Source organism: Gorilla gorilla, chromosome 18 (genome assembly GCF_029281585.2).
Source record: "Gorilla gorilla gorilla isolate KB3781 chromosome 18, NHGRI_mGorGor1-v2.1_pri, whole genome shotgun sequence".
NCBI classification, from domain to species: domain Eukaryota; kingdom Metazoa; phylum Chordata; class Mammalia; order Primates; family Hominidae; genus Gorilla; species Gorilla gorilla.
In genome coordinates, this window is record NC_073242.2 from 29,103,794 (window position 1) to 29,130,261 (window position 26,468).

At 48.8% G+C, this 26,468-nt stretch overlaps 1 protein-coding gene across 3 annotated transcripts in view; it reads right to left on the reverse strand.

Annotated features, from left to right (window-relative positions):
* The window catches only part of LOC115932779 (sortilin-related receptor-like), a 308,035-nt gene that overhangs the window by 253,301 nt on the left and 28,266 nt on the right, over positions 1-26,468 (reverse strand). For 2 of the 3 annotated variants that reach the window (XM_055365612.2, XM_063699573.1), the window contains exons 2-5: positions 9,048-9,212; positions 7,156-7,281; positions 2,411-2,548; positions 426-551 (exon numbers count right to left, since the gene is read on the reverse strand). In XM_055365612.2, coding sequence (XP_055221587.2) covers positions 426-551; positions 2,411-2,548; positions 7,156-7,281; positions 9,048-9,212 — 555 coding nt within the window. Of the gene's footprint in view, positions 1-425; positions 552-901; positions 1,024-2,410; positions 2,549-7,155; positions 7,282-9,047; positions 9,213-26,468 lie in introns of all 3 variants that reach the window. The other variant, XM_055365626.2, reaches the window with a different exon arrangement.

The following is a 26,468-nucleotide window of genomic DNA, read 5'->3' on the forward strand; positions in this document are numbered from 1 at the left end:
TATAATACAATAGGGAGTGCCGGGGACTCCAGCAACTCCTCAGCTCTGCCCTGTAGGATTATAGGCCTAATCTGTCAGAACTTTACTTTTCCAGAACATCTGGACAGCTAGAATTCATAAAAAATACCTGATTTGTAATTATCTGCTCACATTTTCCAAAATCACCATGCCAAGTGAGAAACCTACAGGCCTGCAAGATAGCAGTTCATCAACGACAAAGCAGATTCTCTCCTTCAGCTCCCCTAGCCACATCTAAGCCTCAGTTTTTCCATCTGTAAAGTAGGTGGGATGATATTCCCTGTATCAGGGGTTGAGGGAGGCTGGAACGAGATCCTGGATGGATCTAAGAAATGTTAGGGGGTACTGTGTCACGCATCTCTCTCACACACACACACGCACACACACTTGTCTGTGGTCACACTTACAGGGTCGTGGATAGTTTCCGAGAACAGGCGTGAGCGATCTGAGAAACAGGACAAGACGAGCTGAATGAGTAAGAGGGAAAAGTAGACGTAGAAAGTGATGTCACGAAACAGGTCCACCTGGGCATCCTGCATGGTGGGGAAGGAAGGAAGAAAAAGATCACATTCTGGGGCTGGGTGTGGTGGCTCACGCCTGTAATCCTAGCACTTTTGGAGGCCGAGACAGGCGGATCACCTGAGGTCAAGAGTTGGAGACCATCCTGGTCAACATGGTGAAACCCCGTCTCTACTAAAAATACAAAAATTGGCCAGGCGTGGTGGCGGACAACTGTAATCCCAGCTACTCGGGAGGCTGAGACAGGAGAATCACTTGAACCCAGGAGGCGGAGGCTGCAGTGAGCCGAGATCACGCCACTGCATTCCAGCCTGTGTGACAGAGCAAAACTCCATCTCAAAAAAAAAAAAAAAACCAAGATCACCTTCTGAGAGCAGGTGGCAGAAACCCACTCAGCCACAGGGACATCGCAGGCTCCCAGCTCCCCCCGGGACGTAATGGCAGAAAGCCGGCTCCATCACGGGTAGTCTCACTGCTCACCGCTGCCTGATGGGAGGAAGACAGGGCTTGGGAATGAAACAGAGCTGTATCAAGGCCTGGCTCTCTCACACTGGCTGTGGGATCTTGTCAACTTATTTAACCTTTCTGTGCCTCAGATTCCCCACCTATAAACCACCGGTGGTTCTTAACCAGGGGTGATTCTACCTCCAGGGAAACATCTGGCAGTGTCTGGGGACACCTTCTTTGTCGTAACTTGGGAGTGTTATGGCACGCAGTCAGGGGAAGCCAGGGACGCCCCTAAATGTCTACAAAGCACAGGACAGCCCCTACAACCAAAGAGTCTCCAATCCAAAATGTCGATTAGTGCTGAGGCTGAGAAATTCTGTCCAAGTCACTGCAAGAGGTCAGGAAGATTATTCGTGACACATACACAGTCCCCTGTGAGGCACTTTGAAAACATGAACTCAATCAGCACCAGCTGCTATCACTCATAATAATATGTAGGCAATCAATAGTCAAATGTTCAGCTTCTTTTCCTTCCTTTGCCTCATGCCAGTCTCTAATTTAGCTCCAAGATGGCAGGAACAGCAGGTTATTCCAAAAGCACAAACTCCAGGTCAGGCGTGGTGGCTCACGCCTGTAATCCCAACACTTTGGGAGGCTGAGGCGGGTGGATCACGAGGTCAAGTGATCGAGACCATCCTGACCAACATGGTGAAACCCCGTCTCTACTAAAAATACAAAAATTAGCTGGGCATGCTGGCGCGTGCCTGTGGTCCCAGCTACTCGGGAGGCTGAGGCAGGAGAATCGCTTGAACACAGGAGGTAGAAGTTACAGTGAGCCTAGATCGTGCCACTGCACTCCAGCCTGGTGACAGAGCGAGACTCCGCCTCAACAACAGCAAAAAAAAAAAAAAAAAAAAAAGAAAGTGCACACTCCCCAAAATTCCTAGGAGCAGCACATGGCAGCCAATGTAAACAACTTCCCCAGCCAGAGCAGCAACTGATGGGACAAAGGTAATGTGAGGACAAGCCTAGGGTCCCCCAGGGGAACAGTCACTCTGCAAACACCGTTCCCGGCTCGGCTCCATCCCAGCCTGGCAAAATTTGGAGCCGCCTCTCTTGCTGTTTCCTGCTGATGGTGCCAGCCTGGCATCGGCCCACAGCTCTGGCCCTTGGAGGTCCCATGGGAGCCCCTTGGAGCAACCCAGACAAATCAGGCCCTGGGGAAAGGAGGTGCTAGAAAAAAGGCTGGGGCTGACTTAGTGAGGATTTGGTGGGGTAGGAAAGTCACCAAGGGAGAAGCTAGGTGCATGTGGTACCCATCCCCTGGTTCCCATGGCAACGCAGGACTTCTACACAAGCCAGAGGGACCCAGCATCTCTCCCTCCGGGTCCACTGAAGGAAGATGAGGTAGGAGACTGCCACTTACCTCTTTTAAGGCTGTCATAATTTTGGATCTCAGGATGGCTAGGGCACACACTAGGGCTACCAGCCAGAAAGTGAGCATGATACCTGAAGACTGAACTCCCTTCCTCCTCTCCAGCTGAATTAAAAAGGTAGCAAGCAGCTGAGGAGAGAAGCACAAGACAGGAGTTGTTGGGTTTTTTCTGAGACAGAGTTTCACTCTTGTCGCCCAGGATGGAGCACAGTGGCGCAATCTCAGCTCACTTGCAACCTCTGCCTCCCAGCTTCAAATGATTCTCCTGCCTCAGCTTCCCAAGTAGCTGGGACTACAGGTGCCCGCCACCATGCCTAGCTAATTTGTGTATTTTTAGTAAAGACGGGGTTTCACCACGTTGGCCAGGCTGGTTTCAAACTCCTGACCTCAGGTGATCCCCTTGCCTTGGCCTCCCAAGGTGCTGGGATTACAGGTGTGAGCCACTGCTCCCAGCCACACTATTTCTTAATGGACCACGTAATAAATATTTTGGACTTCATGGGCCATAGACTACATCAAAACTACTCAGCTTTGCCACTGCAGTGTGAAAGTGGCCATAGACAAGATGTAAATGAATGGACATGCCTTCATGCCAATAAAACTTTATTTAAAAGAACAGGCAGAGTACCCAGTACAGAAAACAAAACCCACTTGCCCTGATGCTCAACGTTCCCGGGGTCAGCCTCTGCCCCATCGCCCCTGCTCTCTGCCTCGGCCAGCTCTGCTCCAGCCACACACAACTCTCAAGTTTTCCCTGTGACCCCCAGGACTTTACATGTGCTTTTCTCCCCAGCTGGTCCTCTGCCCTCAGCCCCTTCAGCTTTTTAACAACTTGCTCATTCTCAGGCTTCAGCTCCACCATCCCTCCCTCAGAGAAGCCTGGCTATGCCCCAGACCAAACCAAGCTCCCCTACCTTCACCCTCACACAGCACTCTGCAGACGTTTAAACACTTTGTGCCTTTTGAGGAATCATTTGTTTAATGTCTGTTTGCACAGCTAGACTATATGGTTGTGTCTCCAACGCTTGATACAGAGTAGGGATAAAAAAAAAAAAAAACAGCCGGGCGCAGTGGCTGATGCCTGTAATCCCAGCACTTTGGGAGGCCAAGGCAGGCAGGTCAGGAGTTTGAGACCAGCCTGGCCAACATAGTGAAACCCTACCTCTACTAAAAATACAAAAATTAGCCAGGCGTAGTGGCGTGCGCCTTTAGTCACAGCTAGCTGGGAAGCTGAGGCAGGAGAATCACTTGAACCTGGGAGGCGGAGGCTACATTGAGCTGAGAGCACGCCACAGCATTCCAGCCTGGGCGACAGAGTGAGACGCCATCTCAAAGAAAAAAAAAAAAAAAACATGTGCTGGCTGCATCCTGTCCCATATTCCCAGTGCCTGCATATCCTGGTTCCCTGGGATATAGTCAGAATGTTTCTGACGCATTCACAGCTGAGCTGGTCCTCCATTCCATCCCAGAGATCTCAGGTGGATAAAGAGAGGCTGAGGATCTCATAGGCCAGTTCACCTCTTGGCCAGCCCAGCTCAGAGTCCCCTGAGGAGTCAAAAGCCCCAACCCTCAGACTATCACCCCCGTTTCCCCCAGGGTGACACAGGCATAAATGAACGATCATAAGACCAGGAACGGCCAGGCACAGTGGCTCACACCTGTAATACCAGCACTTTGGGAGGCCGAGGCACGTGGATCACCTGAGGTCAGGAGTTTGAGACCAGCCTGGCCAACATGGTGAAACCCCGTCTCTACTAAAAATACAAAAATTAGCCAGGTGTGGTGGCGCGTGCCTGTAATCCCAGTTATTGGGGAAGCTGAGGCAGGACAATCACTTGAACCCGGGAGGCAGAGGTTGCAGTGAGCCAAGATCACGCCATTGAGCCTGGGAAAAAAGAGCGAAACTCTGACTCAAAGGAAAAAAAAAAAAAAGACCAGGAACAAGGAATGTTAAGGGAGGATGACCTACTCAAGTCAAAAACAGCTGACCACGTATGGTGGCTCGTGCCTGTAATCCCACCACTTTAGGAGGCCAAGGCAGGGGGATCACCTGGGCTCGGGAGTTTAAGACTAGCCTGGGCAACATGGAAAGACCCTGTCTCTATTATAGTGAAATTGAGGGAAAAAAAAAAAAAAAAATCCACTCTAATACCCCACTGCCAGAACGCAGAGCCCAAGACCCGAATTCAGGACAAAGCAAAGCCCTTCACTCTCTCATTCCCTCCATGCATTTATGGAACGCTTACTGCATGCCAGGCACAGGGCCAGGCTCTGAGGACACAAAGGGGAATCAAACCCAGCAGGAGAGCCAGGCATAAAGCAGGTGCCAGGCTACACGCTGGGGCCTAGACTGGAAGCTGGCCCTACCACTTACTGACCAGGTGACCTTGGGCCAGTCCTTCTTCTCTCTGTACCACAGTTTGCTTATCTTATTTACAACGTAAAAGGGTTAATAAGTAAAGGGATTAGGACAGTTCTTGGCAGAGAGTGGACAGCACATATGTGTGCTATATAGAACCACGGTCTGGGCAGGGCATGGTGGCTCACACCTATAATCCTAGCACTTTAGGAGGCCCAGGCAGGAGGATCACTTGAGACAAGGAGTTTGAGGCCAGCCTGGGCAACATAGGGAGACCCTGTCTCTACAAAAATAACAAACTGGCCGGGGGTGGTGGCTCATGCCTGTAATCCCAGCACTTTGGGGGGCCTAGGTGGGTGGATCACCTGAGGTCCGGAGTTCGAGACCAGCCTGGCCAACATGGTGAAATCCCATCTCTACTAAAAATACAAAATCAGCCGGGCGTGGTGGCGCATGCCTGTAATCCCAGCTTCTCGGGAGGCTGAGGCAGGAGAATCGCTTGAATCCAGGAGGCGGAGGTTGCGGCAACTCAAGATCACGCCATTACATTTCAGCCTGGGCAACAAAGCGAAACTCCATCTCGGGGGGGGGGGAAATAAATAAATAAATAAATAAATAAATAATAAATTTAGATGGGCATGTTGGTGCATGTCTACACTCCCAGCTACCTGGGAGGCTGAGGCAGAAGGATCATTTGAGCCCAGGAGTTCAAGCCTGCAGTGAGCTGTGATCTCACGCCAGTGAAGTCCAGCCTGGGCAACAGAGTATGACTCTGACTCTAAAATTTAAAAAATGAAAAATTAATTTAGAAAAATAAAGATTCATGGTCCTTGGCAACCTGGCTCCGCGTTGTCTTTCCTGACCCCTCTGTCACATCCACTCTATCCCCCCAACCTTCACACCGTGTTCCTTCACCGAACACCTTGTCCTCCCTGCCTGCATCCCCTCCCCTTAACCTTCCACCCCTCCCTGGACACACTGTTCACCCTGCTCAGAATGTCCTGCCTTAAACTTGTTCTCTCCTTTTTTTTTTTTTTTTCTTTTTTGAGATGAGGTCTCGCTCTGTCCCCCAGACTGGAGCACAGTGGTGCGATCTCGGCTTACTGCAGCCTCCACTTCCCGGGTTCAAGCAATTCTCCTGCCTCGGCCTCTTGAGTAGCTAGGACTACAGGCGTGTGCCACCACGCCGGCTAATTTTTTTATTTTTAGTAGAGACGGGGTTTTGCCATGTTGGCTACGCTGGTCTCAAATTCCCGACCTCAAGTGATTCTCCCACCTCAGCCTCCCAAAGTGCTGGGATTACAGGCATGAGCCACGATGCCCGGCCTCCCTCCTCTTTTTACAATACTCAAGGGCTACACTCTCCGAGAACTCTCTGATCAGGGCTCAGAAGCTGCAGGTTGCAGGGGCTAAAAGCATGGCATCTGGGGTCCCACCCCTGACTCAGCTGCACATTAGTGGTGTGATCTTGAGCAGGACACTTAACCTCTCTGTGCCTTGTTTCCTCACCTGTAAGATGGGAACAAAGCAGGACGCATCTCACAGGGTTGTTGTGAAAATTCAATGAATTTCAAGACACGTGAAACACCAAGAATACTGCCAGGTACATACATAGTAAGTGCTCAATACACATCAGCTGTAATTAATAAAGTTGTTTCCTTGTCTCTGTCACTCACTAAGTTGTGTATCCCCCGGGACAGAGCAGTTTCCTATGTAGCTTAGCAACCCACCCCCTATGCCAGATAGTGAAAACTCAAGGCCATTAGACCCCAGGCAGTTAGTATATAAGTGACCAAAGTAGCCAATGCAAGAGCAAAGTCTGGCAAACACAACAAAAGGGGGCATCTGCCACTCAGAATCAGTGGCAGGGAAGACAACAGGGCATGGCGGGGACTGTGGCAAACTGGACAACACACGCCCCATCCAAAGACTGCAGCTGGGGCTGGGAACAGTGGCTCATGCTTATAATGCCAGTGCTCTGGAAGGATCACTTGAGGCCAGGAGTTTAAGACCAGCCTAGACAACACAGTGAGATCCCATTTCTACAGAAAATTTTAAAATTAGCCAAAAATAAGCTGGGCGTGGTGACACACACCTGTAGTCCCAACTACTCAGAAGTCTGAGGTAGGAGGATTGCTTGAGGCCAGAAGTTTGAGGCTGCAGTGAACTATGATGGTACCACAGCACTCCAGCCTGGATGAAAGCGAGATCTCATCTCTTAAAAAAAAGAAAAAAAAAAAAAAAAAGGCTACATTTATATCCCAGCTCCAGCTGATCATTGCCTTAAAAAACTATGATTCTAGTCTTACGGGTTATTACTTTTGGTCTCCACTGAGCCCAGCAGATGGCCCAGGGGTCACAGCCAGCTCCTACTTACCATGGTGATGCCCAAGAGAGTTGGGCTGACCAGAAACACTGGGGCCAGGAATATGCCCCGACTTCTTTCCCAGAAAGAGTAGAAGAGGTCTGCCCAGCACACGATCCACAGCAAAAATCCCAAGGCCTGGAAGAGAAGCACATACATATCCTACAACAGACAGCCCTGGAACCTCCCCCAGGGCCTGCACAAACAGCTCAGCCCCAGGGATAGGGGAACCAGCCAGCCTTCAAATGATCAGCCACAGTCCTAGGACATGGCACATATCCTCTGGAATAAGGACAAGTCCTCGGTAGGTTGAGCTGGCATCCAGGCCGGCACGTGATGGTCTGTAACCAGCTTGCTACGCCCCGCTACCTCCAACAGGACTGTTTGTCTGGTCACCATGCTCCCCAGTGCCTGAACACTCAAGAGCTCAGCTCACAGCTCATCTCTAGCTGCAACTCCAGCGCACTGCACAAGAAAGCCCTCCACGACAACCATTCATTCAACCAGTATTTACTGAGGGCCCTCTACAGGTGGGATATGTTTCAAGGTGCATCCATTCTCAAATGATTCAGAAAAAATAAATTATAGCATGCATACAGAGAGAGAGAACAAAAGCTCATGATAAAACAAATGTAGCAGAAGATTAAAAAATCAGTGAATACGGGCCAGATTCATGCCTGTAATACCAGCACTTTGGGAGGCCGAGGCAGGAGGATCACTGGAAGCCAGGAGTTTGAAAACAGCCTGGGCAACAAGGCGAGACCCTGTCTCTACAAAAAATTGTTTTAAATTAGCCAGGCATGGTAGTGTATGCCTGCAGTCCCAGCTACCAGCTACTCAAAAAGCTGAGGCAGGAGGATGGCTTGAGCCAGGAGTTCAAGGTTGCAGTATGCTGTGATCATACCACTGCACTCCAGCCTGGGCAAAAGAGCAAGACCTTGTGTCAAAAAAAAAAAAAAAAAAAAAAACAGGAAACAGTGACTATGAGTGATGGATAGAGAAAATCAGGCAGCAGTTCCTGGTATCATTATCGCAACTTTTTTTTTTTTTTTTTTTTGAGAAGGAGTCTCGCTGTTGCACAGGCTAGAGTGCAGTGGCATGATCTCAGTTCGCTGCAACCTCTGCCTCCTGGGTTCAAGGGATCCTCCCACCTCAGCCTCCCAAGTAGCTAAGATTACAGGCACATGCCACCACACCCAGCTCATTTTTGTATTTTTAGTAGAGACAGGTTCACCATGTTGGTCAGGCTGGTCTCAAACTCCTGACCTGCCCGCCTTGGCCTCCCAAAGTGCTGGGATTACAGGCGTGAAACACCACACCTGGCCCATTATTGCAGTTTTCCTGTAGCTTTAAATTATTTCAAAATAAAAGCCAACTTAAAAAAAAATTAGGGGCCAGGCATGGTGGTTCACACTGAGCATCCCAGTACTTTGGGAGACCAAGGCAGGAGGACTGCTTGAGGCCAGGTGTTCAAGACCAGCCTGGGCAACACAGCAAGTCCCCCCTCTCTACAAAAAATAAATTAAAAATTGGCCAGAAAAAATCTATATAAATATATTTAATTAAATACAAAGGAGATCGCCTCAGTAAGAGGGGAAGAGCTGATAATCTCCCAGTAATGCCTTGAGAACAAGCCTATCATTCCTATTGCATAAACAGGGAAACTGAGGCTTGGGGAGGTTAAAAAATTTGCTCGAGGCCAAATACTAAGCGGCAGAGCAAAGATTTGTACCCATGTTTGTCTCCAGAGATCCAGTTTTCACCTCCCACATTATTCTTCTGCCTTCTAGAAGAAGGAACTTAGGGTCAACTAAGTAGAAGAGAAATGTCAGTTATCACCAACCACCACTCCCCATCCAGGTGCACCTTCCCACCCCCCACAACGAAAGCCCCCAGTGACTTACAGTTTTGGTTTTGTTGAGAGGTGTCATCTGAATGTAGCCTCGGTCATGTCGGGAGAGATAGAGGAAGTAGAAGGGGAAACAGGCCCAGAGGTAAAAACAAGGCACCCACACGAGGAAGCACTTGGTGAAGTCCGGGTTGCTGGTATTCCACGTGACATTCCAGTCCTGCGAACACAAACACAGGCGAGGGGTCAGCAGGACACACCCCAGAGGACAGGAGCTCGCCTGGAGCATGAAACCAGCTGCCACGGGGTTTGAAGAAACAGACAAGGCTCCTATATATCCAAGGACCTTTCAGGATGAACACGCAAACTCAAAAGATCAGTAGCCAGAAAGACTGAGAAATGAGGAATAAGGGATAAAGGTACGTGGTGTCTTCTGCACGCCCACCTGAGCAACAGAGACCCTGTCTCGAAATAAATAAATAAAAATAAAGCTGTCTTAACAGGAGCATACAGGTCAGGTGCAGTGGCTCATGCCTGTAATCCCAGCACTTTGGGAGGCCAAGTGGGCAGACCACTTTAGGCCAGGAGTTCGAGACCAGCCTAGGCAAGATAGTGAGATGCTGCCTCTATGAAAAACACAAAAAGTGGCTGAGCATGGAGCGTGCCTGTATTCCCAGCCACTCAGGAGGCTGAAGTGGGAGGACTGCCTGAGCCTGGAAGGCGGAAGTTGCAACGAGCTGAGATCATGCCACTGTACTACACCCTGGGCAACAGAGCGAGACCCTATCTCACACACACACACACACACACACACACACACACAACAGTGCATACACACAAAAAAACCCACCAACAACAAAAAGGTATGTAGCATCTCATCTCACATTAACAGTCCCCAGAACCTGTGGCATGTCCCACTGTAGTATAAAAGATGGAGAGAGCCATTTAAATGAACCCTGAAGGATATTCTCTTATAACCAAAGAACCCTGTGTCATCTAGATCACTCTGACCTTGTGAACTGAGGACTTTCTAACCATCTTCATTCATCATCATCACCTTCCCCACTATGACCATCACCACCACCAATATCACTGCCAACACCATCACCGCCATCACCATCACCACCACCATCATCACCATCGCCACCATCACCGCCACCATCACCGCCACCGCCACCACCACCACCACCACCACGGATAACAACCAAACTGCAGTTCTGTGTGCCAGGCTTTATTCTAAGTACCTCATGTGTATTATCTCCTTTCATTCTGTAATTATTTTTATCATCTCCTTTTTCAGATGTGAAACTCAGGCACAGAAGGGTTAAATACTGTGTCCAGTATCACACAGCTGGTAAGCTCTGGAGCTGAATTCAAACTCAGGCAATGTTGTTCAAGTCTGCATTTTGCCACTGAGCTGTCCAGCCTTGGAAACAAATTTTGTTTCAATTACTTTTACTTAAAAAAAAAAAAGCCTGTATTTTGTTAAAGAGCCATGCCAAATAGACAAATTCATAGATACATACATAAATAGATCAGAGGTACCTGCCCAAGAATAAACCTCCACCATCAGCTGTTCTGTAATGAAGAATTTAAATTTTTTTTTTTTCTTTTTTTGAAATGAGGTCTTGCTCTGTTGCCCAGGCTGAAGTGTGGTGGTAAGATCACAGCTTCCTGTGCCTTGAACTTTGGGGCTCAAGCAGTCCTCCCACCTCTGCCTCCCAAGCAGCTATACTACAGGTGTGCACCACCATGCCCAGCTGAAGAATTTAAATTTAATTCAAGCCATAATCCGGCAACTGACTAAACAACTTTGGGAAGACTTACTACCCTTTTTGGGGTCTCAATTTCCTATCTCCACCACAATTCAATCGGATAAAATAAGAAGTACAAAATAGGTTTCCCCACCCACAGCTTGGCCCATAGATGGCTGCTTGTTATTGCTGTTGTTTTAGGCATACTTTTTGTTTTTAAAAAAATTAGATTAGATCCCAACATTTAAAATTTGATTTCCAGCTTTTTATTTTTATTTATTTTTTTTTTCTTGACAGAGTCTTGCTTTGTCACCCAGACTGGAATGCAGTGGCATGATCTCAGCTCACTGCAATCTCTGCTTCTCGGGTTCAAGCGATTTCGGCTCACTGCAATCTCTGCTTCCCGGGTTCAAGTGATTCTCCTGCCTCAACCTCCTAAGTAGCTGGGACTGCGGTCACCCCGCCTCGCTAATTTTTTTGAATTTTTAGTAGAGACAAGGTTTTACCATATTGGCCAGTCTAGTCTCAAAGTCCTAAACCTCAGGTGATCTGCCAACCTCAGTCTCCCAAAGTGTTGGAATTACAGGCGTGAGCCACCACACCCGGTCTCTGGCATAACTTTAAAAATCAGAAAATCTTCTGGGCGCAGTGGCTCACGCCTGTCATCCCAGCACTTTGGGAGGCCAAGGCAGGAGGATCACGAGGTCAGGAGATCAAGACCATCCTGGCCAACATGGTAAAACCTCATCTCTACTAAAGTACAAAAAACTAGCCAGGCATGGTGGCGCATGCCTGTAGTCTCAGCTACTTGGGAGGCTGAGGCAGGTGAATCGCTTGAACCCGGGAGGCGGAGGTTGCAGTGAGCCAATATCATGCCACTGCACTCCAGCCTGGCAATAGAGCAAGACTGTGTCTCAAAAAAAAAAAAAAAAATCAGAAAATCTGGTGGTGCTGGGCCCCATTCCTGTTACATGACCATCGGTAGGAGCTGCGAGGGGCCAGTCTTTAGATTAGGCCCAGTTGTCCATTTGGCTGCGGTCCCCAAAAAGCCCACTTCTCCCACAGCCTTCCCATCCTACCGGCCTATGCACCCTCCAAATAGCTGTGATTCCAACAGCCCTCCCACGATCACCTGAGACCCCCATGGAATGTCAAGGAACCCAGACCCTTACAGCTCCACACAGCTTTAAAGCCATATCAAAAAAAAAAAAGTTAAAAATGAGAAATGAGGGAAATAAGATCACTTCACTTAAAAAAAAAAGTGTCAATCTGATCAAAATATACATGTTCCAATAATTAAAGAGATCTAGTTATTAGGATGGGCGCGGTGGCTCATGCCTGCAATCCCAGCACTTTGGGAGGCCTAGGCAGGCAGTCAGGAGTCTGAGACAAGCCCGGCCAACATGGCAAGACCCCCCCCCATAAAAACATAATTTTTATATTTTACTAAAAACAAAAATTAGCCAGGCAGGGTAGTGCACGTCCGTAATCCCACCTACTAGGGAGGCTCAGGCAGGAGAATCACCTGAACCCGGGAGGCAAAGGTTGCAGTGAGCTGAGATTGCACCACTGCACTCCAGCCTGGGCAACACAGTCTCCATCTCAAAAAAAAAAAACAAAAAAAAAAAGTAAACCTTACAAGGCCAACACATACAAAGAGATTTAGCTAGGAAACATCAAGACACAAACCCTAAAAAGGACAAAGTTCACGTCTTTTTGGCCTGGCATATTTGGAACACAGCCTTGTAAAGAAGAAGTTGATCGTGGAGAAGGCATGACATCTCAAAGACTGATTATTTTAATTAATTTCATACTACTGTTAATTCCTGAGGTGATGGCTGAAAAAAGGATTAAACTGTTGGTGGTCATTATATACAGAACAGCTTCTGAGCAGTTGCCAGTAAAAGCTCATTTCAAAGGAATGTGCCCTGCTAGAAAGAAAACAATACCAAGACTTGACATACGCAGTTATGTATACAAGAGACATAGTTCCAATGTTAAACATTTAATTGACCTGACCCTAGCCCCAAATTATTCCTTGCCAGGACTATTGCAATTGCTTCCTAAGTCTTCACTGCCTCCAGCCTCTCCTTGTCCTACTGAGTCGTCCCCGCTACAGCCAGTGCTCCCCACCAGTCAGTGTTCCCCACCACAGCCAGTCCTCCCCATCATAGCCACAGAATTATCTATGTACACATCCATATGTATACCCATGGATATATTTATCACCCAACCATGAACCCATCCATCCATCCATCCATCCACCCATCCACCAATTCATCCATCCACCCACCCACCAATGCATCCATCCACCCACCTACCCACTCACCAATTCATCCATCCACCCCCCAACCAATTCATCCATTCAGCTACCCACCTACCAATTCATCCACCCATCCACCCACCCCCCAACCAATTCATCCATTCAGCTACCCACCTACCAATTCATCCACCCATCCACCCACCCACCAATTCATTCATCCATCCACCTACCCATCCACCCTACCCACCTACCAATTCATTCACCCATCCATCCATCCACCCACCCACCAGTTCATCCATCCATCCACCCACCCACCAATTCATTATCCATCCACCTACCCATCCACCAATTCACCCATCCACCCTACCCACCTACCAATTCATTCACCCATCAATCCATCCATCCACCCACCTACCAATTCATCCACCCATCCACCAACCCACCAATTCATTCATCCATGCACCTACCCATCCACTAATTCACCCATCCACCCTACCCACCCACCAATTCATTCACCCATCAATCCATCCATCCACCCACCTACCAATTCATCCACCCATCCATCAACACACCAGTTCATTCATCCATCCACCTACCCATCCACCAATTCATCCATCCACCCTACCCACCTACCAATTCATTCACCCATCAATCCATCTACCCACCCAACAGTTCATCCATCCATCCACCAACCAATCCATCCACCTGTCTATGTATCCATCTACCCAACCAACTATCCATCCATGCATCCACCCATGTCTCCCTCTCTTTATAATTATTTTTAATAGGTAATATATTTGTGTGCTAAAACTCTTTCAAATTACTCAAAAAGGTATACAGTGAAAAATATGTCTTTCTCCCCAAATTAACAGCCCCCCATTCCTACCCTACAGGCAAGCTACCATTGCTAACATCTTACATTCTTCCAGATATATTCCAAATACGACCTATTTTGTTGCCGCAAAAGGCACTACGATACTCCATTCTATACCTTGCTTTTTTTTACTTAGCTAATATTAAAAACTGGACTTTTTTTTTTTTTTTTTTTTTTTTTTGAGACAAGGTCTCACTCTGTTGCCCAGGCTGGAATGCAGTGGTGCAATCACAGCTCACTGCAGCCTCAACCTCTCAGGCTCCAGCAATCCTCCCACCTCAGCCTCCTGAGCAGCTAGGACCACAGGCACACACCACCATGCCCAGCTAATTTTGTATTTTTAGTAGAAATGCGGTTTTGCCATGTTGTTCAGGCTGGTCTCAAAGTCCTGAGCTCAAGCGATCCACTCGCCTTGGCCACCCAAAATGCTGGCATCACAGGTGTCAACCACCGCACACAGCCTTTGGAAACTGATCTTTATCACTAACATAGATGTGTTTTATTCTTCATATTTCTTTTGAACAAAGAGGTAAAAGGGACAAGTCTTCTCATTCCATTCCCTATGCCCCTCCCCTCAGTTCCTCTCTCTAGAGGCAATGATCATGGGTTGCTTATGTCTTCTTTCAGAAAATATTTTATACAAAAATAACTAAATATATATCTTCTGTTATCAAATGGAAGGAAGCATACATTACATAATGTTCTGTACTTTGCTTTTTTCTCTTAATCACAGATTTTAAAGATCATCCCGCAGTATACATGAACAGTTTCCTCACTCTTTGTTACGGCTGCTTTGTATTCTATTGTAGGGATGAACTTGACTTCCATCCGTCTCCTGGGGACTTGGCATTGGTGTTGCTCTTACAAACAATGCAGCATTGAATAAACAGCTTGGTAGGAGCTTTATTTCACACTCAAGCAAGAGTGTTGATAAGATCACTTTCTCTGCCAGGTGTGGTGGCTCCCATCTGTAACTCCAGCATTTTGGGAGGCCCAGGTGGGAGGATGCCATGAGCCCAGGAGTTTGAAACCACCCTGGGCAACATAATGAGACTCTGTCTCACATATATATAAACTTTCAAAAAAGGAACCTGCCAGGTCAAAGGGTGCCTACAGTAACATTTAGACAGACACTGCCCTCCAAATGGGGAACATCAATTCATACCCCAGCTGATAAGGTACAAAGGCAATTACTTCACAAAGCACAGCAGATAACAAGTTTCTGACCTCTGCCAATCTGAGGTGAAAAATATCTCTCTGTAGTTTAAGTTCCTTTTCTCTTTATCATGAATAAAACTGAGGGTCTTTCCATATGGATTTAAAAGCAATCACGCTTTCCTGCTCAGAGGAAGATTCATAGACTTAGATATTTGCATTAATAAATAGGGCAGATCTAATGGCCTTCTCTCTTCTGCTGGGAAACAACTTCCCATGGCTCCCTATTGGCTTTTAAGAACCAACCCTGGCTGGACGCGGTGGCTCACGCTTGTAATCCCAGCACTTTGGGAGGCCGAGGTGGGTGGATCACGAGGTCAGCAGATCGAGACCACAGTGAAACCCCGTCTCTACTAAAAATACAAAAAATTAGCCGGGCGTGGTGGCGGGCGCCTGTAGTCCCAGCTACTTGGAGAGGCTGAGGCAGGAGAATGGCGTGCACCCGGGAGGCAGAGCTTACAGTGAGCCGAGATCGCGCCACTGCACTCCAGCCTGGGCGACAAAGCGAGACTCCATCTCAAAAAAATAAAAAATAAAAAAAATAACCAACCCTTGCAGTGATCCATGAGGCCTTCCTTCTACATTCAAGTCCCCCATCTACTTCTCCTACAATTTCTCCCACCGTGTTCCCCACATGTGCCAACTCAGGCATTTACTTAAAGAAGTATTTACCAAGCTTGTTGTCAGATAATGTTCTAGACACTGTTGCAGGCACTGGAGATTCTGAAAGGCTGTGCTTCCTGCCTTCAAGGCATTCCCCAACTGCTGGTCAAATAAATGGTTTCTTCAGTCACCTCTTGCTAGATCCTCTCTCTGCAATGTCTTTCTGTCCTAACAAACTCCCATTCATCCTTCAAAATCCAACTCAGGTACCTCATTTAAAAAGCTTCCTCCACACTCCCCGACCAACCTGCCCCCAACCTGTGCAATGATCTTCTTACTTGTCCACCGTCAATTTCCTCCTTTGTTTTGGTTTTGTTACTGTTGTTTTGGTTATTAAGTAATAATCTGGCTAGGCACAGTAGTTTGCACTTGTAACCTCAGCATTTTGGGAGGCCAAGGCAGGAGGATCACTTGAGCCCAGGAGTTCAAGACCAGCCTGGGAAACATAATGACACCCTCTTTTTTAATACAATAATTTAAAATTATTTTGAAAAAATTTAACAATTAAACAACAATCCATCTAGGTAGAGACTAGCTATGACCACTCACTTCCTAATTGAGCAGATGTAGATTCAAATTCAGGCCTTAACCCCATGTGAACTTGGGCAAGTCACTTAATTTCTCCAAGCTTTAGTCTCCTGATAAGTAAAAAGAGTCAGAAAAGCTGGACACGGTGGCTCACGCCTGTAATCCCGGCACTTTGGGAGGCCGACACAGGTGGATCGCTTGAGCTCAGGAGTTCAAAACCAGCCTGGACAACATGGCGAAACCCGTCTCTACTAAAAACACAAAAATTAGCCAGGCATGGTGAACTCGCCTATAATCCCAGCTACTCAGTGGGCTGAAGCAGGAGATCACCTGAGCCTTGGAAGGTAGACACTGCAGTGAGATATAATCACACCATTGCACTCCAACCTGGGCAACAGAGTGAGAACCTGCTTCAAAAAAAACGAAGGCCAGGCGCGGTGGCTCACGCCTGTAATCCCAACACTTTGGGAGACCGAGGCGGGCAGATCACGAGATCAGGAGTTCAAGACCATCCTGGCCAATATGGTGAAACTCCGTCTGTACTAAAAAATACAAAAATTAGCCAGGCATGGTGGCACACACCTGTAGTCCCAGCTACTCGGGAGGCTGAGGCAGAAGAATCACTTGAACCTGGGAAGCGGAGGTTTCAGCGAGCCCAGATCATGCCACTGCACTCCAGCCTGGCGACAAAGCGAGACTCAGGCAGAAAGAAAAGAAAAGAAAAAAGAGAGAGAGAGAGAGAGACGACAGAGAGACGAGAGAGAGAGACAGAGAGACAGAGAGAGACAGAAAGAAAGAAAGAGGCTGGGCACAGAGGCTCACACATTTAATCCCAGCAATTTGGGAGACCGAAATGGGAGGACAGCTGGAGCCCAGGAATTCTAGACCAGCCTGGGCAACACAGTGAGACCCCATTTCTTTTTTATTCTTTTTCTATTTTTTTTTTTCTTTTGAGACAGAGTTTCACTCTTGTTGCCCAGGCTGGAGTGCAATGGAGAGATTTCAGCTCACCGCAACCTCTGCCTCCCGGGTTCAAACGATTCTCCTGCCTCAGCTTCCCGAGTAGCTGGGACTATAGGTGCCTGCCACCGCGCCTGGCTAATCTTGTATTTTTAGTAGAGATGGGGTTTCTCCATGTTGGTCAGGCTGTCCTGGAACTCCCAACCTCAGGTGATCTGCCCACCTCAGCCTCCCAAAGTGCTGGGACTACAGGCGTGAGCCATCGCACCCAGCGAGACCCCATTTCTTTAAAAAAAAATTTTGGGCTGGGCACAGTGGCTCACGCCTGTAATCCCAGCACTTCGGGAGGCCAAGGTGGGAGAATCATGAGGTTAGGAGACAGAGACCATCCTGGCTAACACGGTGAAACCCTGTCTCTACTAAAAATATTAAAAAACAAATTAGCCGGGTGTGGTGGCGAGCACCTGTAGTCCCAGCTACTCGGGAGGTTGAGGCAGGAGAATGGCATGAACCCAGAAGGCGGAGCTTGCAGTGAGCCGAGATCGCAGCACTGCATTCCAGCCTGGGAGACAGAGCGAGACTCCGTCTCAAAGAAAAATAAAAAATTTTTTTAAATTTTTTTAGAAGTCAGGAAAACACATCATTTGGAAGAGTTCTGGAGAGGATTCAATGGGACAATGTGTGACAGGTGCTGATACAGCCTAGAGACAATAAACCATAGTAGCAGATACTAATAGTTGATAATAATCACCACTGCCACCACCACTGTATTGCCCAGAAATAAGAAGTTTAAAGGACAAAGAAAAGTTGTCCTTTCAAGCAAGAAAGTAAGCTACAGAAGAAACCAGAGAGCATTTAAGGGCACCGGAACTCCAGGGAAGGAGAGGTCAGGAAACGCTGAGCAAAGGAAGGTGTTTCCCCTGCAGAAAGCAAATTGAAGAGCACACGCTAGCTTCCTGCTCAGAGCCAGATGGCCAGCCCAGACCCAAAGGGCGGCTGTGGGAGGGAGCGGACGGAAGGGAAGGAAGGCATGACGAGAGGAAATCTGACTCTGACCATGAACTATGTTACAGAAAGCAGCCAACACGGGTCACCCCTGCCATCCACCCCCACATCACCTCCATCACAGCCCCTACAGCGGCCAACAGCATAGGTCACAAAGCTAAGATCATCTGAGGACCAGGCACAGTGGCTCACGCCTGTAAACCCAGCACTTTGGGAGGCTGAGGCGGGAGGACTGCTTGAGCTCAGGAGTTCAAGAAAAGCCTGGGCAACAAAGTAAGACCCTGTCTTCACAAAAAAAATTTAAAAAATTATCCAGGCGTGGTAGTGCAGGCCTGTAGTCCCACCTACTCAGAAGGCTGAAGTGGGAGGATCTTTTGAGCCTAGGGGCTTGAGGCTGCAGTGAGCTTTGATCGTCCCACTGCACTCCAGCCTGGGTGACTGAGAGTAAGAGACTGTCTCAAAGAAACAAAGTATCGGGGCTGGGCGCAGTGGGTCACACCTGAAATCCCAGCACTTTGGGAGGCTGAGGAGGGCAGATCACTTGAGGCCAGGAGTTTAAGACCAGCCTGGCCAACATAGTGAAACCCCATCTCTACTGAAAAAAAAAATACAAAAACATTAGCCAGCCATGGTGGCAAATGCCTGTAATCCCAGCTAGTCGGGCAGCTGAGGCACAGGAATCGCTTAAACCCAGGTGGTGGAGGTTGCAGTGAGCAGAGATCAGGTCATTGTCCTCCAGCCTGGATGACAGAGCGAGACTCTGTCTCAGAAAAAACAAACAAAAAAAAAGTATCGAGGCCTCCTCGATGTTCCTTACCGGCAGGGACCCTAATGTGTCCTTCTTTACTTTAACAACTCCAGGAGGTAAGAAGTGCGACTCTCACTACTGGAGGCTTCTGGGAAAAATGGTGAATAATGGGCAATACCTAAAGGCTCAAGGAAGGGACGATTCCCTGGCAGTCTGCAGGCCACTTGCTTTTCCCAACTCAAAGAATCACAGCTACCCGAGGCTGCTTCCTAATCTAGGGAAATCCAGCCAGGCCCACCACGCTCTGAGCAGAATCAGAAGGACCCAACTCTCCAGACACACAATTCAGTCACAAGAGATGAGTCCTGAACACGGTCACCGGCCACTGCACTGGCCCAGGCCCTGCCCTTTGGGGAACCTGGCCCACAGAAATCTTGACAGAGAAAGCGCAAGTCGGCTGGGTGCGGTGGCTCATGCCTATAATCCTAGCACTTTCGGAGGCCAAGGCAGGTGGATCATGAGGTCAGGAGATCAAGACCATCCTGGCTAACATGGTGAAGCCCCGTCTCTACTAAAAATACAAAAAAATTCACCAGGCGTGGTGGCACAGGCCTGAGTCCCGGCTACGTGAGAGGCTGAGGCAGGAGAATCGCTTGAACCCAGGAGGCAGAGGTTGCAGTGAGCCGAGATTGCACCACTGCACTCCAGCCTGGGTGATAGAGCGAGACTCCGTCTCAAAAAAAAAAAAAAAAAGAGAAAGCGCATGTCCTCCCCAGCTCCCGGCTCCCTCCAACAGAGGCTTCTCCTTGCTGGACACTTCACCAGCTTGATCAAGTTGTGTCTCCATGCCCTCAGCCCTGACACTCAAGGAGTTGGGGACCCCGTCCAAGTCCGAGTGGCCCCTGACCTTTGTGTGTTCATAAAATTCCTGTTGCATAGCATCATGTTTTCTGGGCTGAATGATGATGACTAAGGCACTAGGCATTGATCTAAGTCTTCCCATACAAGATCCTGGTGCCGATCTCCTTTCTGTACATGACCCTGGCCTTGACCTGCCTTCCTGGTTCAGCCCTGATTATCATGGAAGTCCTCGTGCACCGGGCAGCTCACTAACTTTGCCCTACACCCTTACTGCTCCCATCTGGATGGCACAGGTTCTGGACGGATGCTCCAACAGGGCCTGCAGGGATAAGGCAAGCAGACCTGCAGGGATAACGCATGCAGCCCTGCCAGGGACCCAGCCAGCCAACTCCAGGACAGGAGGGAAGGCCACAGAGAGGATGGGGCAGACAACAGGCAGAAAAAGTGATTATGAATCTCAACTGCCACTGATGGAGGTAATGAGGACCTACTGTGTACCACAAGTTCCACTGAGGCCTGAGCATCCACTCCCAATTCAACCATCTCAATAACTCACAACCAGCTGGGTGCAGTGGCTCATGCCTATATTTCCCAGCACTTGAGGAGGCAGAGGCAGGAGGATAGTTTGAGGCCAGGAATTTCAGATCAGCTTGGGCAACACAGTGAGACTGTATCTCTACAAAAAAATTTAAAAACTTAGCTGGCCGGGTGGAGGGGTTCACGCCTGTAATCCCAGAACTTTGGGAGGCTGAGGCGGGCGGATCATGAGGTCAGGAGTTCAAGACCAGCCTGGCCAACATAGTGAAACCCTCTCTGTACTAAATGTACAAAAATTAGCCAGGCATGGTGGCGTGCGCCTGTAGTCCCAGCTACTCAGGAGGCTGAGACAGGAGAATCGCTTGAACCCAGGAGGTGGAGGTTGTGGTGAGCCGAGATCATGCCACTGCACTCCAGCCTGGACAAAAGAGTGAGACTGCATCTCAAAAAAAAAAAAAAAAAAAAACTTAGCTGGGCGTGGTGGTGCACACCTGTAATCCCAACACTTTGGGGGACCGAGGCAAGAGGATCGCTTAAGCCCAGGAGTTCGAGACCAGAGGTGGCAATGGAGTGAGACTCCTCACCTTCTACAAATAAAAAAATTTAAAAGTAGCCAGATGTGATGACGTTTGCCTTTAGTCCCAGCTACTCAAGAGGCTGACGAAGGAGGATCCCTTGAGCCCAGAAGTTCGAGGCTGCAGTGAGCTATGACTGCACCACCGAACTCCAGCCTAGGTGAAAGATTGAGACCCTGTCTCAAAAATAAATAAATAAGTAACTTGCAACAGTCGGGTTCCTACTGCTCAGTGGACATTTATCAGGGACTACTATCATGGGCCAAGGTCATGTGGAAGTAAAATAAAGTCTCCACTCTCACACAATTTCACTGTATGGAAAGAGGCCAAAACTACCAACAGCTAAAAAAACAACTCTATGTATGCCCAACGGGAGCAAATGGCTTGAAGAAGAAGAAAGTGGGTGAAGCATAATGGTGGGTGGGCAGGTGCTAGTTCTTTATCAGGTAGACAGAAAGGGCCTCTGAGCCAAGATGACATTTCAGCAAAGGGCGAAAAGCAATGAAGAAACCTGTGCCGCCTTCTTCTGTCTATAGAAAGAGTAAGAGGGAAGATTCATTAGCTGCATCAGCCAAGCACCACCCTCACACACAACTCTAGGACTCAGGTACTATAACGTAACCCATTTTACAGATACAGAACCAGGCCTGGTCATATATAACCTGCAAGCAGCATACACAGTCAGGAATTTGATGTTTTGTTTGTTTTTTGAGACGGAGTTTCGTTCTTGTTGCCCAGGCTGGAGTGCAATGGTATAGTCTCAGCTCACTGCAACCTCCACCTCCCGAGTTCAAGTAATTCGCCTGCCTCAGCCTCGCAAGTAGCTGGGATTACAGGCGCCCACTACCACGCCTGGCTAATTTTTGCATTTTTAGTACAGACGGGGTTTCACCATGTTGGCCAGGCTGTTGTCACATTTCTGACCTCATGATCTGCCCAAATCCCAGCTACTAGGGAGGCTGAGGCAGGAGAATTGCTTGAACCCAGGAGGCGGAGGTTGCAGTGAGTCAAAATCACACCACTGCACTCCAGCCTGGGCAACAGAGCAAGACTTCATATCGCAAAAAAAAGAAAAGAAAAAAAGCTAATTAATCTGCAGGGGGTAGGCCTGAAACCAGGGAGAGGAAGGCAACTACTATTTTTTGTTTTATTATCTTTCGTACTGTTTGAATTTTCTCCTCTGCATGATTTCTAAAATAATAATAAGAAAGCTTGTTCGCACTTCAAATAAATAAATAGCAGCAGGAATTGAAGGGTAGGACATTTCTAAATGCTGAGTTGGAAACAAAGAGAAAGCATGTATTTATTGGGTGCCAATAATAACAGCCAGAGTGACCACGCCAGGCACAGTGATTAAGTGCTTCCCAAGCACAGTCCATTTAAGCTTTCCAACAGCCCTACAAAGTCAGGACTATTAAAACTCTCCCCTTTCCTGGCAAGGGCTCTGAGGTCCAGAGAGTTTATGTAAATTGCTTGGGCTCGTCAACCTAGAAGAAACAGTGCCAGGATTTGAACCCACTGAGAGTCTGACACTGAGATCCACCACCTCTAAACCACGTGCTTGAACTCTAAGGCCTTTTGGTTTGTTTGGTTGGCTGGTTTTGTTTTTTGAGACAGGGTCTCACTCTGTTGCCCAGGCTTGAGTACACTGCCACCATCACAGCTCACTGCAGCCTCGATCTCCTGGGCTCCAGCAATCCTCCTGCCTCAGCCTCCCAAGTAGCTGGGACTACCTGGCACGCATCACCATGCCTGGCTAATTTTTGTATCTTTTGTAGATTCAGGGTTTTACCATGTCGCCCAGGCTGGTCTTGAACTCAAACAGTCTGCCCGCCTCGGCCTCCCAGAGTGCCGGGATTAGAGGTGTGAGCCACCATGCCCGGCCAGAATTCTAAGGTGTTTGCAAGGTACATGGCAGACAGATGGAGCCTGAGATCGCTTGGAGGCAAGATCTCCAGGGCCGGAGATCAAGTGAATGGCCTCAGGCCTCACAGATTCCAAATTCATCTCTCCAGAGCAGAGAAGCAAGATTTTGACTCAGACATGGAAACATTCTACAACTCCTCCCACCCACCCACCCCCGCATGTGAGCAGTGCAGGGTAGTGGTTAACAATACAAGGTTTGGGGTCTAGGTTCCCGTCTCCACCACTTACAGATGTGTGCCCTCAAGCAGGGCTTCTTCAACCTCAGAACCGCTGATATTTGAGCCCAAGTAATTCTTGGTTGTGGGGGGCCATCCTGTGCATTGTAAGATACTGAGTGGCGTCGCTGGCCTCTGCCACTAGATAATAGTAGCACTCCCCACCTCCTCAAGTTATGACAATCAAAACTGTCTCTAGACATTGCCAAATATCTCCAGAGAGGCAAAAATCATCCCCGCTGCCCTAAAGCAAGTCAGTTCACCTCACCAGGCCTTGATTTCTTCATCTGTGAAATGGGACTAATTCTAGAACCCACCTATTACAGAGTTTAGAGAGTTATCAGGAGGGTTCAATCAGGTGACCCAAGTGCCAGGTTGCAGGAGCTGGTGTTCCCGGAAGCCAAGAGACGGGTTAACACACATAAGTGCAGGGTTCCTGTCATGCATGCATTCATTCAATCTATCATTCGATGACTGTTTATTGAGCACCTACTATATGCCTAGACCTGGGCTAGTCACAGGCATGGGAGAAAATCAGAAACGATATCTCTGTCCTCTTAAGACTCATAGTCCATCAAAGATGAAAGCTCACAGATAAGAACATAATGACAAAGAGCAGTACCTGCTGTGAAGGAAAGAGCAGGGGTGTCAGGACAGGAAGCACCAGAGTGGCGGTCTGGGCAGATGACATCCCAGCAGACTGGAAGGGTCAGGAAGAGCTGGCTGTGCAAAGATCTTGGGAAGCACATACCAGGCAGAAAGATGGCACAGGCAAAGTCCACAGTGGGGTGGGGTCGGGGGAGGATATGGCTGCAGCAATGAGCCAGGACCCAAGATTGGGCGGGAGAAGTCACCAAAGGCCACCACATAGCCAATCCTGGGGGCATGGTACAGAGCATGGATTTTTTGTTCTAATTCTCACAGGAGGCCCTGGGAGTGCATTAAGCAGGGGCATGGCATCGCCTAATTCACAGATTAAGACAGTGGTCCCTGGCCAGGCACAGTGGCTCACGCCTGTAATCCCAGCACTTTGGGAGGCCGAGGCGGGAGGATCACCCGAGGTTAGGAGTTTGAGAGCAGCCTGGCCAACATGATAAAACCCCATCTCTACTAAAAATACAAAAATTAGCCGGGCACAGTGCCATGTGCCTGTAATCCCAGCTACCCAGGAGGCTGAGGCAGGAGAATCGCTGGAACCTGGGAGGCAGAGGCTGCAGTGAGCCGAGATTGTGCCACTGCACTCCAGCCTGGGCAACAGAGCAAGAATCCATCTCAAAAGGAAAAAAGACAGCCATCCCCTTCTTGGCAGCAAGGATGGGTTTTGTGGAAGACGATTTTTCACAGACAGGGTAGGGGATGATTCGAGTGCATTACATTTATTGGGCACTTTACTTCTATGATTACATTGTAATATATAATGAAATAATTATACAACTCACCATTATGTAGAATCAGTGGGAGCCCTGAGTTTGTTTTCCTGCAACTAGATGGTCCCATCTCAGGGGTGATGGGAGACAGTGACAGATCATCAGGCACTGGATTCTCAAAAGAAGCACACAGCCTGGATCCCTCGCACACACAGTTCACAGCAGGGTTCGCGCTCCTATGAGAATCTAATGCCACAGGTGATCTGACAGGAGGCAGAGCTCAGGCGGTGATGCGAAAGATGGGGAGCGGCTGTAAATACAGATGAAGTCTCACACGCTCGCCTGCCGCTCACCTCCTGCTGTGCGGCCTGTGGCCTGGTTCCTAACAGGGCATGTATGAACTGGTGCCAGTCCGTGCTCTGGGGATTGGGGACCCCTGTATTAAGAGACCCTAGGAGAAGATCCTAGGGAAGATGGGCAAGGAGGCTGCAGCCATTGTCAAGGCAACGCAAGGGGTGACAGAGAAGCGTGGTTCAAGGCCACTGCTGAGTCTGCGTGTATGGCCTTAGCACATTTACTTCTCCCCGTAACCCTAGGAGAAAGGTGAAGACCAGCAAGGTGAAGGAACAGCCCATAAGTGGGAATGCAAGGATGTCTGACTTAGATTCCATCCCGAGACGTGCACAGTGAGTACCAGGTGCTGCTTTGTAACACTGCAGAGTCTACATTCACTGATCCACCTAATGAATGTTGATGGCCCTGCAGCTCTGCCCGCAGTGGGGGTCCTGCTTGGTGACACCAAGCTCTGTCCTGAAGCCCCCAGAAGAGCCGAGAGGTGCCGTCCTTGCGGAACTTCACTCAACCCTGAGCTCGCTGGGGCTACTCTTCTTTTGCAGAACAAGCCCTGCACTTTTCATGTATATTGCAAGAATGAAAGGGGTCTGGAGTGGCGCTCTGTTTTGCCAATGGAAAATTAAGAAAAGGGAAAGAAGAGAAATAAGATTCACCCCACCACATACTCATAGCCCCCCACACCCCCCCCACACACACACACAAAGCTTCCCTGCGATTTAGAGGCACAGGTGGCCCTAGACCCTGAGGCACGCAAATTCCACTCCCTTGAGCTGGACGCTAAATGCCAGGAGGCACTAGCACTGCTGAACTAGAGACGACAGCAGTGATCTCCTAATCTCAGCCACACATGGGCCCTGAAGAGATATCTGCACTCCCGTGTTCACTGGAGCATCACTCACAACAACTAGGCTGCAGAGGGGTAGCTCAGAAGCCAAGGGAAGTTGAGAAAAGGAGTGCAAGAGGCCCATGGTTAGGTCAGGGCACCCGCTGGGCTTCTGAACATTAATCCTGTTTAGAGAGACAGCAAGTGGCCTTCATTTCCCCACCGCAGTCCTGAAAAGATCTGGAAAAAGGCTAAAGTCTCTCAGCCCCGACACAGCAGGAGGCAAGCACGGCTGGCAGGGGCATGGGGTGAGAGGAAGGTGGCTAGAGCCAGCATCGCGTGGGCGGTGACGCGCCCTGGCATGCTGCTGGCTGGGCTGCACCCCGCCCTGCCCCCTAACTCAGCAGAGCTAAGAATAAAGCCCAGTAACATCACAGGGGCAATTTCCAGACTTATCCCCATCACCCAGGAAGGCAGGGGCACGGCCATCCTTGCTCTATCCAGGCGGGTACCACAAATCCTCACGTCCAAGACACAGAACTGAACACAGTTACATGCAAAACTAATTCTTTTTTTTTTTTTTCCTTTTGAGACAGAGTCTTGCTCTGTCTCCTCGGCTGGAGTGTAATGGCGTGATTATAGCTCATTACAGCTTTGAACTCCCAGGCTCAAGTGATCCTCCCGCCTCAGCCTCTCAAGTAGCTGGGACTAGAGGTACACACCACCAAGCCTGGTTAATTTTTGTATTTCTTTCCAGAGATGGGGTCTTGCTATGTTGCCCAGTCTGGCCTCAAACTCCTGGGGCTCA